The sequence below is a fragment of the Mustela nivalis genome (genome assembly GCF_964662115.1).
Source record: "Mustela nivalis genome assembly, chromosome: 10".
Classification (NCBI taxonomy): Eukaryota; Metazoa; Chordata; class Mammalia; order Carnivora; family Mustelidae; genus Mustela; species Mustela nivalis.
In genome coordinates this window covers 69902561-69919524 of record NC_139029.1, presented here as the reverse complement: position 1 = coordinate 69919524, position 16964 = coordinate 69902561, and the positions used below count along the sequence as shown (strand labels likewise).

The window sequence follows — 16964 nt, the reverse complement described above, 5'->3', positions numbered from 1 at the left end:
TGAAAAAACTCAACATGGGGGTGCCTGGGTGGTTCAGTGGGTTAAGCCTCTGCCTTCAGCTCAGGTCATGGTCTCAGGTCATGGTTTCAGGTCTCATGGTCTCCTGGGATCAAGCCCCACATGGGCCTCTCTGCTCAGCAGGGAGCCCGCTTCTCCCTCTCTCTCTGCCTGCCTCTCTGACTAGTTGTGATCTCTCTCTCTGTGTCAAATAAATTAATTAATTAAAAAACACTCAACATGGATCATAGATCTAAATGTAAGAGCTAAAATTATAAAACTTCTAGAAAATATAGTAGAAAATCTTTGGGACATTGGGCTAGCCAAAAATGTATTAGTGTGACACAAAAAAGCAGAATTCATTTTAAAAATTCATGAACTGGACTTCACTAAAATATAAAACTTTTTCTCTTTAAAAGACATAATTAGGAAAATTAAAAACAAGCACATAATGGGAGAATGTATATGCAAACCATACAAGGACTTGGTATTAATTGTCTATTGCTGTGTAACAACTGCCCTGAAACTTAGCAGTTTAATACAATAAATATTTCTTATATTACCCAATTTTTGAATATGAGGAATTTGAGTGCAATTGTTGGACAGTGCTGCAGCCATGTCAAGACTTGACTAGAACTAGAGAATCTGCTTCCAGGGTCACTCACATGGCTGTTGACAGACCTCAGTTCCTTGCTGGTTGTTGCCCAGTGTATTAGTTTGCTAGGGCTGCTATAAGAAAATAGGTTAAATGTGTGGCTTGAATAACAGAAACTTATTTTCTGACAGTTCTGCAGGCCAGAAGTCCAAAATCAAGTGTTAGCAGGTTTGGTTTCTTCTGAGGCCTCTCTCTCTGACTTGCAGATGACCTCCTTCTCGTTGTGTCTTCAGATGGTCTTTTTTCTGTGCGCACACATCCCCGATCTCTGTTTGTGTCCAAATTTCCCCTTCTAGAGGTACACTGGACAGACAGAATTAGGGTCCACCTGAATGGCCCATTTTTTTTGAAAGATTTTATTTATTTATTTGACAGAGAGAAATCATAAGTAGATGGAGAGGCAGGCAGAGAGAGAGAGAGGGAAGCAGGCTCCCCGCTGAGCAGAGAGCCCAATGCGGGACTCGATCCCAGGACCTGAGATCATGACCTGAGCCGAAGGCAGCGGCTTAACCCACTGAGCCACCCAGGCGCCCCTGAATGGCCCATTTTAACTTAATCACCTTTTAAAGGCCCTATTTCCAAATACAGCCACATTTTGAGGTACCAGGAATTAGGGTTTCAACATATGAATTCTGGAGGAACACAGTTCAGCCTTATAATAGTTCAGCTCCCTGTTACATGAGCCCTCCCAGGAGGGCAACTCAAACATGGCAGCTTCCTTCCCTCAGAGTAAGTAATCTGGGAGAGAGTAAGAGAGCAATTGCCTGAAACAGAAACCACAGCCATTTTTCTAACCTAATCTCAGGAGCAACATAGTATACTTTTACTGTACCCTATGAGTAACACAGGCCAATCCTGGATAATTTGGGGAAGTTTTATACACTGGCATGAATAACAGGAGGTGGGGATCATTGAGGAACCTCCTGATGTCTATCTACAAAAGATTTCTATCCATAGTATATGAAGAACTACAATGTAATAATAAAAAAACAACTCAATTAAAAGTAAGCAAAAGACTTGAATATTTCACTAACCCAGATAGAGAACTGGCTAGTAGCACATGAAAAAATGTTCAACATGGTTAGTCATTAAAGAAATGCAAATTGGGGCACCTGGGTGGCTCAGTGGGTTAAGCCGCTGCCTTCAGCTTGGGTCATGATTTCAGGGTCCTGGGATCGAGTCCCACATCGGGCTCTCTGCTCAGTGGAGAGTCTGCTTCCCTCTCTCTCTCTGCCTGCCTCTCTGTCTACTTGTGATCTCTCTCTGTCAAATAAATAAATAAAACCTTTTAAAAAAATGCAAATTAAATTTATAGTGAGATACCACTACCTACCCATAATCAAAAAGACTGACAATAAATACCAACTGTTGGCAAGGACGTAGAAAAATTGGAATCCTCATACATGGCCAGTGAGCATGTAAAATTGTTTAGCTACTTTGGAAAACAGTTTGACTGTTTCTTAAAAATTAAACGTAAACTTACCTTGTGATCTAGAAATTCCACTCGTAGGTATCTACACAAGAGAAATGAGAATATATATATATGAGAAATGAGAATATATATATGAGAAATGAGAATATATACATGAAAAATGAGAATATATATTTATATGAGAAATGAGAATATATATATATTCACAAGGTAAGTTTACGTTTAATTTTTATATATATATTTATATATATAATTTATATTTATATTTTTATATATATTATATTTATATATATATTCTCAGTTCTCTTGTGTATATATATATACATATATATATGTCTATATATGCACACACACAAAGACTTGTATGGGAATGTGGAAGCAGAATTTTGCATAATACCAAACCCGGAAACAATCCAAATGCCCATCAACTCACGAATGACCAAAATGCAATATATCCATACAACGAATTATTATTCACCAGTAAAAAGGAATAAACTACTGAAACATGCTACAATATGAATGAACCTCAAGAACTATGCTGACCGAAAAAGCCAGACTCAAAAGACCAAATACTGTATTATTTCATATGAAATTTCCAAGAAGTGCAAATGTATAAGAATGGAAAGTAGATCAGTGGTTGCCTGGGACTAGGGTTAGGAACAAGGATTAACTGTGAATGGGAACAAGGGTATCGGGTGGGGGTAGATGGAAATGTTCTAAAACTGGATTTTGGTGATGGCTGCACAACTGTATAAAATTTTGAATTTAAATTATTGAATTGCATGTTTATTATAGGTATATTTTATGTGAAGTATACCTCAATGAAGCTGTTAAATGATGCACACAATAAAAATTCTACATATTTCACATATATATATGTTTCTGTGAAACATATTACTTCTTTTAAAGATTTTATTCATTAAAAACATATTACTTCTTTTAAAGATTTTATTTATTTATTTGACAGAGAGATCACAAGCAGGCAGAGAGAGAGGAGGAAGCAGGCTTCCCGCTGAGCAGAGATCCCAATGCAGGGCTCACTCCAAGGACCCTGGGATCATGACCTGAGCCAAGGCAGAGGCTTTAACCCACTGAGCCATCCAGGCACCCCCATATTTTTAAGGGAAGCATATTACACGTATAAGAGTAAGGGAGAGGGTAATGATAGTTGAGATGTACAAATAGCAAAAATATTAAGGAGAAGGTTGTCACACATGAGATGTACAAATAGCAAAAATATTAAGGAGAAGGTTGTCACACATGAGAAGAATGTTCCAAGAACTGAGAAATGTGATTATCTCAACTTTGTCTTCCATGATCCGAAAGAGAAAACAATTGGGCAAGATGTCATCAGCAGGAGTCTCAAAATTACTGGTAGGATAAGGAAAATAATACTTATATTTGTGGAATGCTTTACTGTTTACAAAACTCTTTCACATACATTTTCTCATTTAATTATCAAAATAGCTCTGTGAAATAGGTATAACTACCTCCATTTTACAGATAAATTCACTGAGACTCAAAGTGGTCACCTAGCTACAGGCAAAGGAGATTTAAACCCAGCGCTTTTCCCTACCTCTCTTACTTGGCTGATTCAATCAGATTATTTTCTCCAGACATTTGGAAATAGACAATAGTGAGTCTCCATGATTATATAAGCACTGAGGATACAGAAAACTCAGAGTTGTGGAATGGCAGTATTTTTTTTTAACAAAGTACATTGGAGAAAAGAGACAGCTTGCCTACAGAGAAAGTAGAATGAAGTCAATTTAGTGACAAGAGGCCATGTGGGTACAGAGACCACATTTACACCGTGGTCGCCACAGAGATGTGCCACCCAGATCTTCAAAGAAGGACTTGCTAGCTAGCCTCAAAGAGCACAGTTCATCTTTTAGCTCCAGCCACAGAGAGGCTCTCTTGCCCAAGATCATGCCCTTTCTGTATCAGATGACCCAGCGGGGCCAGATAAAAAGTATGAGGCAGTTCTGCCTGAAGTGAGACTCTCTAAAGACAAATGCTTTCTCTAAGTCACTTGTCTGCTTGGCCAAAGTTTGTCAGACCTGCATCGCAATTTAAATGCTTTCTCTGGCCAATCCTGCTTCCTCCCCTTTCTCTTCACAGGTATTGATCCCTAACAACTCCTATCAGCACCTGTTTCTGAATAGTCCAAACCTGCAACACATCACAGCACATAGCCATATACAATAAGACTCAGACTTCCAGGCTTTCTGGTTCCTAGCTGCTGCCTCTTTTGCGGACACAGCTGAAATTCCACATCCTGACCTTTATCTTAAGCTAGCTTAAGTGCAAACAAAGGGCTTTGATCAGAATGTTAAATTTCTCTTTCAGTGCTGCCACTGAAGAGCCACTGAATCTTGAGCAAATCATTTTCTTTCTCTGGGTCTTTGTTTTCTTACCTGTCTAATGGAGGGTCAGGAAAGGCCCGTCTGACCCTCATTCTCTAGTCAAGCAAACAATTGACTACACAAAGTACCTGCTGAGCTGCTGAAATGATTTAACCATCCCCAAGATATACTTTTTTTGAAAAGATTTTATTTATTTATTTGACAGAGAGAGATCACAAGTAGGCAGAGAGGCAGGCAGAGAGAGAGGAGGAAGCAGGCACCCTGCTGAGCAGAGAGCGCGACGTGGGACTGGATCCCAGGACTCTGAGATCATGACCTGAGCCGAAGGCAGCGGCTTAACCCACTGAGCCACCCAGGCGCCCCCCCCCCACAAGATATACTTTTTCATGGCATTTCAGTCACAGCTAAAATGCTTTCCTAGAAAGTACTCCTAGGCTTCTGGCTATAAAATGAACTCAACTATGATTTTGGCAAAGGGCCAGTTCCCAAAGTGGTTAGGAGAGTGGCAAGGTGATGCCTGATGCAGAGGCAGGAGACAGAAATGATAGGCACAATCCTATAGTGAAGGAGCTGGGGTTGTCCCTCTCCTCCACTGATGAGGAAAAGGGGAGGAAAGGAGTTTGAGGAACTGGATAGGAATTCAGTGACAGCTCCACAGAACTTCTGCCATCCTTTCATTGTCCTTGTCCTATCTCCATCCTTGCATACAGTGCTGTGCTCTATATGCCAACAACCCAAAGTTCCCTCCTTCAGAACCACCTGAGCCTTCCTTTTAAATTCAAAGCTACCATTCAACAATATCACCACAACCTTTAGTATCTCCATTAAAACTACAGTCACACAGATGGATTGTTTAACTTAAGTAAATGATTAGCTGTGATGCCATCAAGGAGCCTTAGTGGTTTAACAATTTTTCCTCCAGTGACTGTTTAAAAAACAAAAACAAAACAAAACAAACAAACAAACAAAAAACCCCACACACAGATTACAAGAACAAACGGAGGGAATTGACAAAAGTTTTAAAATCTTACAGAGTCTTTATGCTTCTGGTGTCTGATCTGTATTTCCAGAACTTTTCCCTTTCTTAAATGGAAATCCAGATGGCCTTACTCTCTTGAGGATCAACACTCCTTCTTCTTGCTCCCATCTCACAAATCTTGTCTTTAGCAAAAACCACATGAATTCTTTCTATCATTTAGCCCATTCCACTTATTCCTTGTAAATAAGTGATCTGGCCTGAATATTCAATCAGGCTTTCTTTGACTCCATGGGCAGCTAGCACGTCTAAGTATCTCCAAAAGAGACTATCCATGTGATTCCCCTGAAAGCTTCTTTCTCACATTCCACAAGAAGATTGTACTAAACTTTGCCAATTTACTTCAGTGCTCCTTCCGCTTAATCCTTGGTGCCCCAATTAGGTTTCAAAATTTTCTTCCTTCCTCACTCTGCTCATCCATTGAAAACTCCCATTCCTTGACCAACTTGCAAATAAGAGATAATAGTTAAATGCCCTGCACTGAGGAGATAATACAAAGCAGCACACGGCTGAGATACCGTTTCTTTGAAGTCTCCTTTATGCAGCAAGAAAAATATATCTCCTATGAATTCTCCTTAAACAGTGAGAAAAATACCTTGCAGACATTATGTGAAGATTAGGTGAAAGGGCCTAATGCCCAGTATGTAATAATAATGATAATTTTGAAAAGTGACTGAAATAGATAAAAGTGTGGTCTTTGTTTTGTTTTTTGCTTTTTTTTTTTTTTTTTTTTTTAGATCTTCTATTCCTGGGGATTGAACTTTTGCCCCAGTCTTTAGGGATACACACACAAACACATATTCTCTTAAGAGAATCCTGTAGGATGCTAGGAATGGGAAACTGGCTATTGTAGGCTATTACTGACAGAACTGAAAGAATAATGTTGTGCCCAAATTTCGAGACCCCCCCCCAAAGACGATAATCAGAGTCCAGAGTCACAGCCAAACAGCAAGGGTCGTTTATTACGAGTTCGAACCCGGACCTCCGCGCACTCGTTGCCGGTGACGCTAAGAGGTCCCGAGCTCAGGATCACAACACTTTTTATACACTATTTTTGGGAAGGCAGGGACTTAGCATACATCATAGTATCTTGTAACAAATCGCCACATACCGCGGGAAAATCAAAAAGGTACTCTATAATATGGCGCGCTACAGAGCGGGAAAAGGCTGGGAACGGATTATTGGTTAGGGCAAAGGGCTCTTCAAACAAAGGGTCATAAGGGTCATTCTTCAAACTGCTGGTTGTTATCTCTCGACCCAGAGCCGGGGGAGGGGCCCGGGGGCAGCCATTCTGTCAGGTTCAATTCTGGGAGGGGGATGTGTGGTACAGAGTGTCTATAGAAAGTCCGCTGGTAATTTTCCATCTCCTCATGGGTTAGCAAGCGAAGGTACAGAAGCAGAAATAGCGGTAATGGTTATAATTTAGGCATCTCATTCCCCCCTTTCAGTTGGACATGTTATAGTCAATCTTGACTTCACACGCCTGATTCTGCTACCTTTGGATCAATAGGCTGATACTGAGCTCTAAGAACCATGAGCTGTACTGTGTTGATCCTCTCCTTAACAAAAGGAACTAACCTATTAATAATATAGGGTCCTATGGTTAAGGCAAACAGAATTATAACCAAGGGTCCCGCTAGGGCTGTCAGCAGGGTCGTCAGCCACGGGAAAAGTTGTACTAAGATTCAAACTAGCCCTGTTTGGACTTATATTCTCTATCAGATCCAGACAGGAACCTTTAGTCTCTCCAGGCAAGAACTTTTAAGTTCTCCAGACGGAGATGGCCAATTCTCCTTCCGCGGTTCCTTTAGTTAAACCTCGGTATCGGGGAGTTGTCTGTCTCTCTGAGGAGGGTCTTAAGTCTCGGTGGAACCTCCAAATGTTAGGGTACAGAGTCCACCATCCCTCAATTAGACAGAGAACACTCTCGATAATGCAAGTCATACAGCGAGGTTTATTTCCAGCTAGCTGGGGTCCAAGTATCCGCCCAGCTTAGCGGTTTTCAACAAGGACCCCGAGCACTCAAAGCCAAGGGTTCATATAGCATTTTCAAGGCACTTTTTCATAGCTACATACATATCATGCACCCCTTTGACAGTTTAATTTTGTTTAACCTTTTGCCACACCGGTGTCACCCTGGTGTCATCCTGGCGGTTAAGTGAGATTTAGGTTTAGAAGAAATTTAACTTTATTTGCACTTCCTTCTGCCTCAGCCTCTTTCCGGGTTATGGTGCGATCTTAGGCCTTGAGGAACTGAGCCCTTTGTCTCTGGAAATTGGGCCATTTGAAGAGATAGCCCTTTTTGTTGTAAATCACCAGGATATTTGCAAACCAAGGGAGATTTCTGTCTTGCAGGATTGTGATCTCTGCAAGTTAATTATTTGTTTTTCTTTAACATCTGGTCCCTGTGGCACCACCACCTAACTGCCCTGGTGGTATATGATTAAGTTGCTTTTTCAGGTTTTAGCTACTTTTTTTTATCTCAAGTTACGTGCGCCCTGTGGACTGGTTAGGGACACTCAGTAAAATGGCTTCCCCGCCTTTAGGATGACCATTCTTATACTAACCCACTCTTACAGTGCAAGGTGCCAGCTTTTGCTTTGCCAAGATGGCTGTACTTATGTCAGGGCTAGACTGGAGGTGGGTACAGCCTTGTTTTTCTTGGCCTTCACACCTGGAACTGGTTTCTGGGACTTGTTTTTAAGTCCCCTGGGGGAGGGGAGCAGGGACAGTAAAATAGGTCCTTACAATAAAAGTTAATTCCTTCTTTCTTATCTGAAAACTCTCAGGATTCCCTATAATAGCCACCATATATTGAGTTTATTTCAGTAACTACTGGCTCATTTCCATGCATGACTCCGTTTAATCTTCACAGTAACACGGAACACCATCGGCTCTAGTGCATGGGTGAAAAGAAAGTTTGCAGAAGCATGGCATCAAGGGTTTCTTCCATTTTCATACAGGATTGATCGTTAACACAGGTGGGTCTCAACCGTTCCCAAACTGTCAGAGATTTGCTTCTTTACTTCGTCCTGCACCCCAATTCTACAGAAGAACGTGCAGGACACGGGTGGAGGGCGGGGAAAGCCGGTGGAAGATGCCTGCCCCGGGGAAAGGCTTCCACGAATCCCCGCCCCGGAAGTGGGCTCAAATGGGCGCGGCTTCACGCCGGTTCTCTCGGAGTCTCCAGGCGGGATTGCCGCGAAGCCGTAAAGGGCTCTACCAGTCGTAAAGTGGCGAGGGGCGGAAGTGTCGCTTTACGACGATTTGGAGGAAAGCTGCAGGCCGGCGTTTGCTGCTTGCGATTTTCGGCCGCCCACGTGGGAGACTATATCGGTGGACCGGCGTAGAATTCGTTCCTTTTGGCGTGGATAAGCCACACTGAAGGACAGTGCGAGCGGAGGCCACTGGTCGTGAGCTGATGGATATTGCTGTTGCAAATGAAGGGACATTGGGTGGAGGTCTGCCTAGTGGTGCTGAGGGGGCGCGGCTAAGTCTCGAGTCCGGTAGGGAGAGAGTCGAGGGCACAGCAGGGGCGGACGCTGGCAGTGTAGAAGCGAGGAATGGACTGGCGGGAATGGAGAAGACCGAGGGTAGAGAAGGAAGTGGACAAAAAGCAGAGGAGATGCGTGTGGACCTAACGGTTGTGAAACAAGAAGTTATGGACTGGTCGGAAATGGAAGACGGGATGCCGGATGGCCGGTGGGTAAAGCAGGAGCTGGAGGATGGGCCTGAGGTGAAAGAGGAGAAACCAGGCACTTCGGAGGTGAAGCAGGAGATGGATAGTAGTTTTATGGTAAAAGAAGAGAAAGTGGATGAAGCAGAGGTAAAAGAAGAGAAAGTGAAGGTGAAGGAGGAGGTTATGGACTGGCTAGATGTGAAGGAAGAGAAGAAAGATAACTTGGAGATAAAAGAAGAGGTGTTTGTTGCTCAGAACATTAAAAAGGAGGAAATGATGGATGAAGTTTGTGTAAAAGAAGAGAAGTATTTCCCAAAGGAAGAAGGGATGGATGATACAAAGGTGAAAGAAGAGCCTCAGATAAATCCCCCAGTGGGTTTAAAACGGAAACTGTCCATGTCAAGGTAGGACAGGGAGAAATTCATTGGGGGAATAAAGCTATGGAGTCCTCTGTTGTCTGGATGGAAGGAAATCTAGGAGGCAGGTGTGGAATAATGAAAAATAAATGCAAACATGGGTACCTGGAGCCTGCGTGTTGGTAGTGCAGGGAGGGGGTAGTTGGGAAGAAAGGGGTTTGTCAAAGAACAGCAGATTCAGTAAAAATATGTCAGGCTGTTAGTGGTCAGTGGGCAATGGCCAAGTAAGAAAGTGTAAATTCTGGGGACCAGAAAACCCTTGGACCAGATTCTGGTTTGACTTAATATGGTCTTGACTCAATATTCTTTAAAAAAGGATAAACATAGGAAAAACTAACAGTGACAACATGGATTAAGTTAAAATTAGGAAGAAAAATGCACTTGAACTCACCCAACTGTCCACTTTCTCAATGGATAGTTAGGAATATGAATATTTATTGCTTTATAATTTCCTTATAGTGTATGACCATGTGACAGCATAGGAAATAAAAGTGGTCAGATTCTTGGGACTATTACTGACTAGACACAGTGGGCCAAATAAAAATGACTGTAGTTTGCCTGTCAGTATCCCAAGATCCTAGAAGAGTAATTGAAGAAAGATGATGGGTAATTGCATTTCTAGATTATTATTATTTTTAATAATAAATAATAAAAGGCAGGAAGGCAGGCGGGAGGTGGGGGTGGGAAGCAGGCTCCCCGCTGAGCAGAGAGCCCAATGCAGGGCTTGATCCCAGGACCATGGGATCATGACCTGAGCGGAAGGCAGAGGCTTAACACACTGAGCCACCCAGGGGCCCCTCCCTCACTCACTCCCTGGCTTGTGTTTCCCTCTTTCCCTCTCTCCCTGTCTTTCTCTCCCTGTCAAATAAATAAATAAATAAAATCTTTAAAAAAAGGTACAGCTGATACTTTGTAAATTTTACTTGGTCTCCTATTCTTTTTGTGGTATGTGTGCGTTTAAGGATATGTAAATTCATGGATTGGACTATATACATGTGTGCACACACACTCACACACACACATAATCTTTAGCAGACTGCCAGGAATTACAAATTAAAATATTAATGAATAATCCCATTCTCTGAACATAGTAGAACAAAGAAGTCAAAAGTGAGGTTTTTTTTTTTTAATTTAATACATGTTTTCTTGAATTATGTAGTACTAACAACATTGTAAATGTAGTGGTCGTTTGGAGGAGACAGTTTCCTAAGAGGAGAATGTTCCAAGGGTGTTTGACAGCTATCGAGTACTTTTATCAGAGTAACTTGCATATATTTCATTCACTGACTGCATGTCTGTAAATTGTGATGAGTAATTGAATTAGCATTAAAAATTTATAAATCAATAAGTAGTATTAATATTTGATAACTTACTAAATTTCTTGTGGACTCTTGTAGGTGTGAAACTTGTGGTACCGAAGAAGCAAAGTACAAGTGTCCACGTTGTATGCGATATTCCTGCAGGTATATGTGTAATTTCCTGTCTTACTACCTTTGTAGTTTGTTTGTACCTTTGTTTGTACCCTTCCCACCTCAGAGTATAATAGTACCACCTCATTTTCTCTTCAGTTTGCCATGTGTAAAGAAACACAAAGCAGAACTGACCTGTAATGGAGTTCGAGATAAGACTGCATATGTTTCCATACAACAGTTTACTGAAATGAATCTCCTAAGCGGTAAGTCATCTTATGCATAGCAGATTGATTTTTCCTGGCCATTGGCATATGTCATTTGTTTATTTTCCTGTTTTAAAATTTATAGATTATCGGTTTTTGGAAGATGTGGCAAGAACAGCAGACCACATTTCTAGAGATGCTTTCTTAAAAAGACCAATAAGCAATAAGCATGTAAGTATTTCTTTTCATCTCTTCCAGTTAGAATTCTTTTAATCAGATTTTGTTTTTTTCACCTAATGAATGTAGTTAAGTGGCGTTGTGATCCAGAGCTATTCCAGTTACTAGGGATACTACATCACTGGCCAAAACAAAGTTCTTACCCTCATGGAGCTTGTATTGTGTGGGGAGAGACAGGAGATGAGTAGAGGAATAAATATAATTTCAGATAGAGTTAATTGCATGTAGAAAATAAAGCACAGGAGATAAAAGAATATGAAAATGGTGTTTATTGGAGGAGGTCATGAGTATTTTCAATACTGTAGTTCAGAGAAGCTTTTCTGAGAGATGATATTTAAGCAGTCATCTGAATGATGAGAAAGAGGCAGCCATATGAACCTTTGGAGGACGATTGTTCCAGATAGTGACAAAAGCATAAGTAAGACTGAGTTAGGAATGAGGTTGGTGTGTTTGAGGATTAAAAATGGGGACAGGGTGACTGAAACATAGGTGAGTAAGGAGGAGAAGGTTGAACATGGGGTTAGAAAAACTGTTGAGGGCTCCTAATATATCCTAAGTGAAAATAGAAGCCATGGGAAGCTTTTGAGCACGCTTGCCTTTTGAAAGGTCACTCTTGCTGCTGTCTGAAAAATGAGCTTCATTGGGCAAGAGAGTGTTTAGATTCTGATTTTGAAGGAAGAACTAACAGGGCTTGCTCTTCTAACACACCTCATTTTCATACTCTTTCATCCCTTTTGCATTCCTTAAGCTAAGTATGCAAATTAAAGCTTATGTATTTGAAATACTTTGCAACTGCTATTCTAGAAATTCTTTAATAGTGTTATTAAATCATGCCATAGAATTATGTTCTTTTTTCAAAGACCATTTTAATTTTGGAGTTGCAGCATTTTAGCACTTTTAAAACACCTTATTGTTGTTACTGATACAGACTTGACATTTCACGTATCTAAAAGAAAAATTATCGTGCATCAGCATGGTTTTCTCAAGTTTAATTAAGCATAATTAAAATTCTGCTTAAAAGATAAATTTTTAAATTTTTTTGTTTTTATCATAAAGAATTGCATACATATTTAAAAAGCATAAAATACAAATATACTCTTATTGAGTAATTATAAAGTGAACATCATGTAACTACCACCCAGAATTAGAACATTACCAACTTCTCAAAAATTATTTGCCACTGACTTATGCTGTTCCTTAATTCAGTCTTCTGAATAGTTTTCTAGTTTAGGACTATATCATCATTAATTTATCCATTCTGTTGATGGACTCCAGGTATTCTGTAATAACGACAACAACAAAAGCCTTAAAGGTATTGCAATGAGCACTTCTGTTTATGAATTGTGATTTGTGTATGTACACATTTTTTCCTAGGGTTTATACCTGGGAGTGGAATTACTCTGTTGTGGGGTATACACATCTTCAGTTTTACTAGATGTAACCAAAACATTTTCTGAAGTGGTTATGCCAGTTTAGACTTACAATATTGTGTGTACCTGCTGTCATGTCCTCTCCAATACTTGATTTGAGCAGAGTTTTAAAGTTTTTGTCAATTTGATGGCTTTGTAATTTTATCAGGGTTTTTAATTTGCAGTTCTCTAATTTCTAATGAGATTGAGCATCTTTCAAATATATTATTGGCCATTTGGATTTCATTTTGTAGAATGCCTGGTCAAATCTCTTGATCGTTTTTTATTGGTCAGCTTTCTTTTTCTTACTGGTTTGTAAGTAATTTCTTGAATGCCTGTCGGCAATTGGTTGTATGTGTTATAGATACCTTCTTCCATTCTGTGGCTTGTTTTTCACTCTATAATATCTTTGATGAACAGATATTCTTAACCTTAATATAGTCAAATTTATCATGTTCCCTTTATAGTTAGTAGTTTTATATGTTTATGAAGAAACCCTTTCCCACTTTGAAGTTATGAAGCTGTTCTCCCATAGTTATTTTCTAAAAGTTTTATCGTGTTGCATCCAGATTTATGTCTGTAAAGTACCTGGAATCCACTTTTGTGCATCATGTGAAGTGGAGATCCCATTTAATTTTCTGTATGGATGATCCAGTTTCTTAGTACCATTTATTGAGAAGTTCATCCTTTCCTACTGCTCTGCAGGGCAGCTATCCATTTATGGTTGGGTCAGTATTTGGCCTATCTTTTCTATTCTGTTGGCCTACTTGTCTGTCCATGCCAATACTACACTCTCAACTGTAGTTTTTTACTGCAACTCACTATCTCACAGAATAGTTCCTCTGACTTTGTTCATTTTCTGGAGTATTGCTATACTCTAGCTATGGGTATGATTCTTTGTAATTCTATACAGATATGATGAATCACCTATTGATTCTACATTCCTTTCCCCACCTGAGAATTTTAATTGGGGTTACATTTATTTTACAGAGTAACTTGAGTAATTGGACTTCTTTACAGCATTAAATCTTGAAATCTCTGCATTTATTTAATATATTTAATATCTCTCTAATTTTCTCTGTAGAGCTTTTATACGTTTTTTGTTAGATTTATTCCTAGGCATTTTAGAGGCACCTGGGTGGCTCAGTCGGTTAAGTGACTCTTGATTTTGACATAGGTCATGATCTCGGGGTCCTGGGATTTAGCCCCACATCAGGCTCTGTGCTCAGCAGGGAATCTGCTTTTCCTTCTCCCTCTGCTGTCTTTTCCTTGTCTCTCTCAAATAAATAAATTTAATAGATAAATTTAAAAAAAAAAGATTTGTTACTAGACACTTTATTTTTTCATGCTTTTTAAAGAAGTATTTTCTATTTTTAATCTCTTTGCTGGTGTTTAGGAATGATATTTTTGTTATTTTATGGGATTATAATTCGCAGTTTATAGAATTAAAATCTATACTGTGCCTTTTCTATAGATTCCTTGAGATTTTCTCTATAAACAATTTGTCCCAATTTGTTTTTATCTTTCTGTCCTGTTCTCTTTTTCTTATTAGAATAGCTAGGACTTCCCATTTATTGTCAGATACTAATGATGATAGTAAATATTGATGTTGTAAGTCCCAAGTCCTTCCCTGGATTTGATTTTCTTGATGGATTCACATGATTCAATATACAGTTGTACTCATGGCTAAAACTAATTACAGTGAAAGAATGTAGAGAAAAGTTAGAGAAAAGAAAAGGAACAGAGTCTGAAGTCTGAAGGAATCCAGTTGTAAGCTTCCAAGAATCCTCTCCGTTTGGAGTCACACAGTATGCAGTTAATTCCTTTGTCAGTGAGTTGTGATAAAAGTTGTGAAGTATAGTCTGCTAGGCGAGCTTATTAGAAACTCACTGCACAAGGGGGGCTGGTCACAGAAGCACCTTCCCTCTGCCTAGCAGGTGCCAAATTCCAGACTCCCAGAAGGAACGCAAGTAAAACCATGTTGTTTATATAAACAATTCAGGCACAGTGAACCACACTTACTGTTTTACAAAAAGTTAGTATAGGGAACCACTTACCAATCATTCAAATTTTCTTCAATTTTTATTTATTTATTTATTTATTTACTTATTTGACAGAGATCACAAATAGAGAGGCAGGTAGAGAGAGAGAGAGAAAAGGAAGCAGGCCCCCTGCCGAGCAGAGAGCCTGATGCGGGGCTCAATCCCAGGACCCTGGGATCATGACCTAAGGCAAAGGCAGAGGCTTTAACCCACTGAGCTACCCAGGCACCCCTCAGGCCTGCTATCTTAATGCCTCTGTACATCTTTGTTTTATAACTCCTAATTATAGAAGGAAAGCTTCCAAGATTGCATCATGATGTTTGCTCTTAAATTTTTTCTAGGTGTAATTTGACATCTAGATTATGGAGGTTTTAGTCCTAGTTTGCTATCAGATTTTAACATGAATGATGGTTGTATTTCATCAAATGCTTCTTCTGTATTTGATCATTTTATTTTTGTTCTCTTAATCTATAATCTGTATGAGTAATCTTTAAAAAAAAAAATTATTTATTTGACAGAGAGAGATCACAGGTAGGCAGAGAGAGGAGGAGGGAAGCAGGCTACCTGCTGACCAGAGTGCCTGATGCAGGCCTTGATCCCAGGACCCTCAGATCCTGACCCAATCCAAAGGCAGAGCCTTAACCCACTGAGCCACACAGGCGCCGTATATGAGTAATCTTAATCAGTTTTCTATTTTAAGCTAAACTTGCATGGTGTGCTATTATCATATCATATGCTTTTTATACTCTGCAGAATTCCTTTGAATTATATGTGTGCGTTCACCTTATCCGTGCTCTCATTTTTGTATTTCTCTTCATGAGTGATATTTCCTTTTTAGTGTTCTCAGATTTCCATATCAAAATGATTCAAATTAGAACATAAAATTATTTGGCAGTGTTCCCATTTTATTCTTGGACGCATTCACTAAGGTTGGAATTACTTCCTTCTTGGGACTTTGGTAAAATTATTAAGGAACCAGTATAGACTTAGGGTTGGTTTGGGCCACTGAGGTATAGTTTTTACTATTTGTGGGATTCTGTGGGTTTACTGTGTCTTGATTTAGTGTTACTAGCTATTACATTTTTCTAAGAATTTGTCCATTTGACCCAAGTTTTCACCTTCATTGGCATAAAGTTCTTCATAAACCTATCCTTTACAGTTCTGTAGGAGTTGTAGTAATTTCATTTGTGATATTGGTTATTTGTGTCTTTTTTTTCCTTAGATCAGTCGCTGTTATATGTTTTTTCTATTTTGCTAATGTGTCCTCTTGACTTTTGTTATATCTTTTTTATGTTTAGCTTACTTACACTGTGGTCAGAGAACATACTCTTTTTTTTTTTTTTTCTTTTTTTTAAGAGAGCATACTCTTCAAGGTCATTCCTTTAAAATACCTTAGTGCTTGTGTTTGTGGCCCAGTTTATGGTTAAGTAAGTTCTTTTTTGCTTGAAAGAATATTCTGCAGTTGCTGAATATAGTACTCTATATACCCCTTATAGCTCAGGTTTATTAATTATGTTGTTCAAATTGTTTATAATTATAACAATTATAATTATAATTATAAACCCTCTTTGTTTCTAGATTTTTGTGTACTTTGTCTAATACTTATAAAGTTCTTTGCTTGGTATTTGTATGGTCTGTTTTTTCCTTAAGGCCTTTCTGTGTCCTTATGTTCTGGTTGTGGTTGGTTTCCAGTTCTTCTTCCATTTGATAGTCTGTAACTTTTAACTAAATCATTAAGTTCATTTACATTTTAATAAATCACCTGTATAATTGACTTTAAATGTGTCACATTATTTTTGCTATTTGTATCAGTTTTTTTTCTTCTTCTTATCTTTTGGACTGTTGTTGTTGTTTTCAGTCATTTAAATTTTTCTCTTTATCAGTTTAGAACTTATGGGCCCTTTTCCTATCCTTTCATTAGTTAAGCTGGACTCTACAACGTGCATGCTTAATTTGCCAGTATCTGAAGTTAAGTAGTACCTGAACCCTGTGCCTAAACAACGCAGAAGACCTTATAATAGGAGTTGGCAAACTTTTCTGTAAAGGGTCAAATAGTCAATATTTTTTCCAGGCCATTTCG

At 39.2% G+C, this 16964-nt stretch overlaps 1 protein-coding gene and 1 long non-coding RNA gene across 2 annotated transcripts in view; one reads left to right on the top strand and one right to left on the bottom strand.

Moving 5' to 3' along the window:
- Window positions 1–6421: 6421 nt before the first annotated feature.
- On the bottom strand, window positions 6422–8464 carry LOC309843385. Its single transcript, XR_014300109.1, has 2 exons — window positions 8366–8464; window positions 6422–6620 (listed from the first exon to the last, which is right to left on the bottom strand). It is a non-coding gene; the product is annotated as an uncharacterized lncRNA (long non-coding RNA).
- A 260-nt stretch (window positions 8465–8724) lies between these two features.
- Window positions 8725–16964, top strand: part of ZNHIT6 (zinc finger HIT-type containing 6) — a 199594-nt gene continuing 191354 nt past the window's right edge. Inside the window, exons 1-4 of the mRNA XM_082688214.1 lie at window positions 8725–9569; window positions 10979–11044; window positions 11150–11256; window positions 11342–11427. Of these exons, the coding sequence (XP_082544340.1) occupies window positions 8908–9569; window positions 10979–11044; window positions 11150–11256; window positions 11342–11427 (921 nt within the window). The 5' untranslated portion in view covers window positions 8725–8907. The remainder of the gene's footprint in view (window positions 9570–10978; window positions 11045–11149; window positions 11257–11341; window positions 11428–16964) is intronic.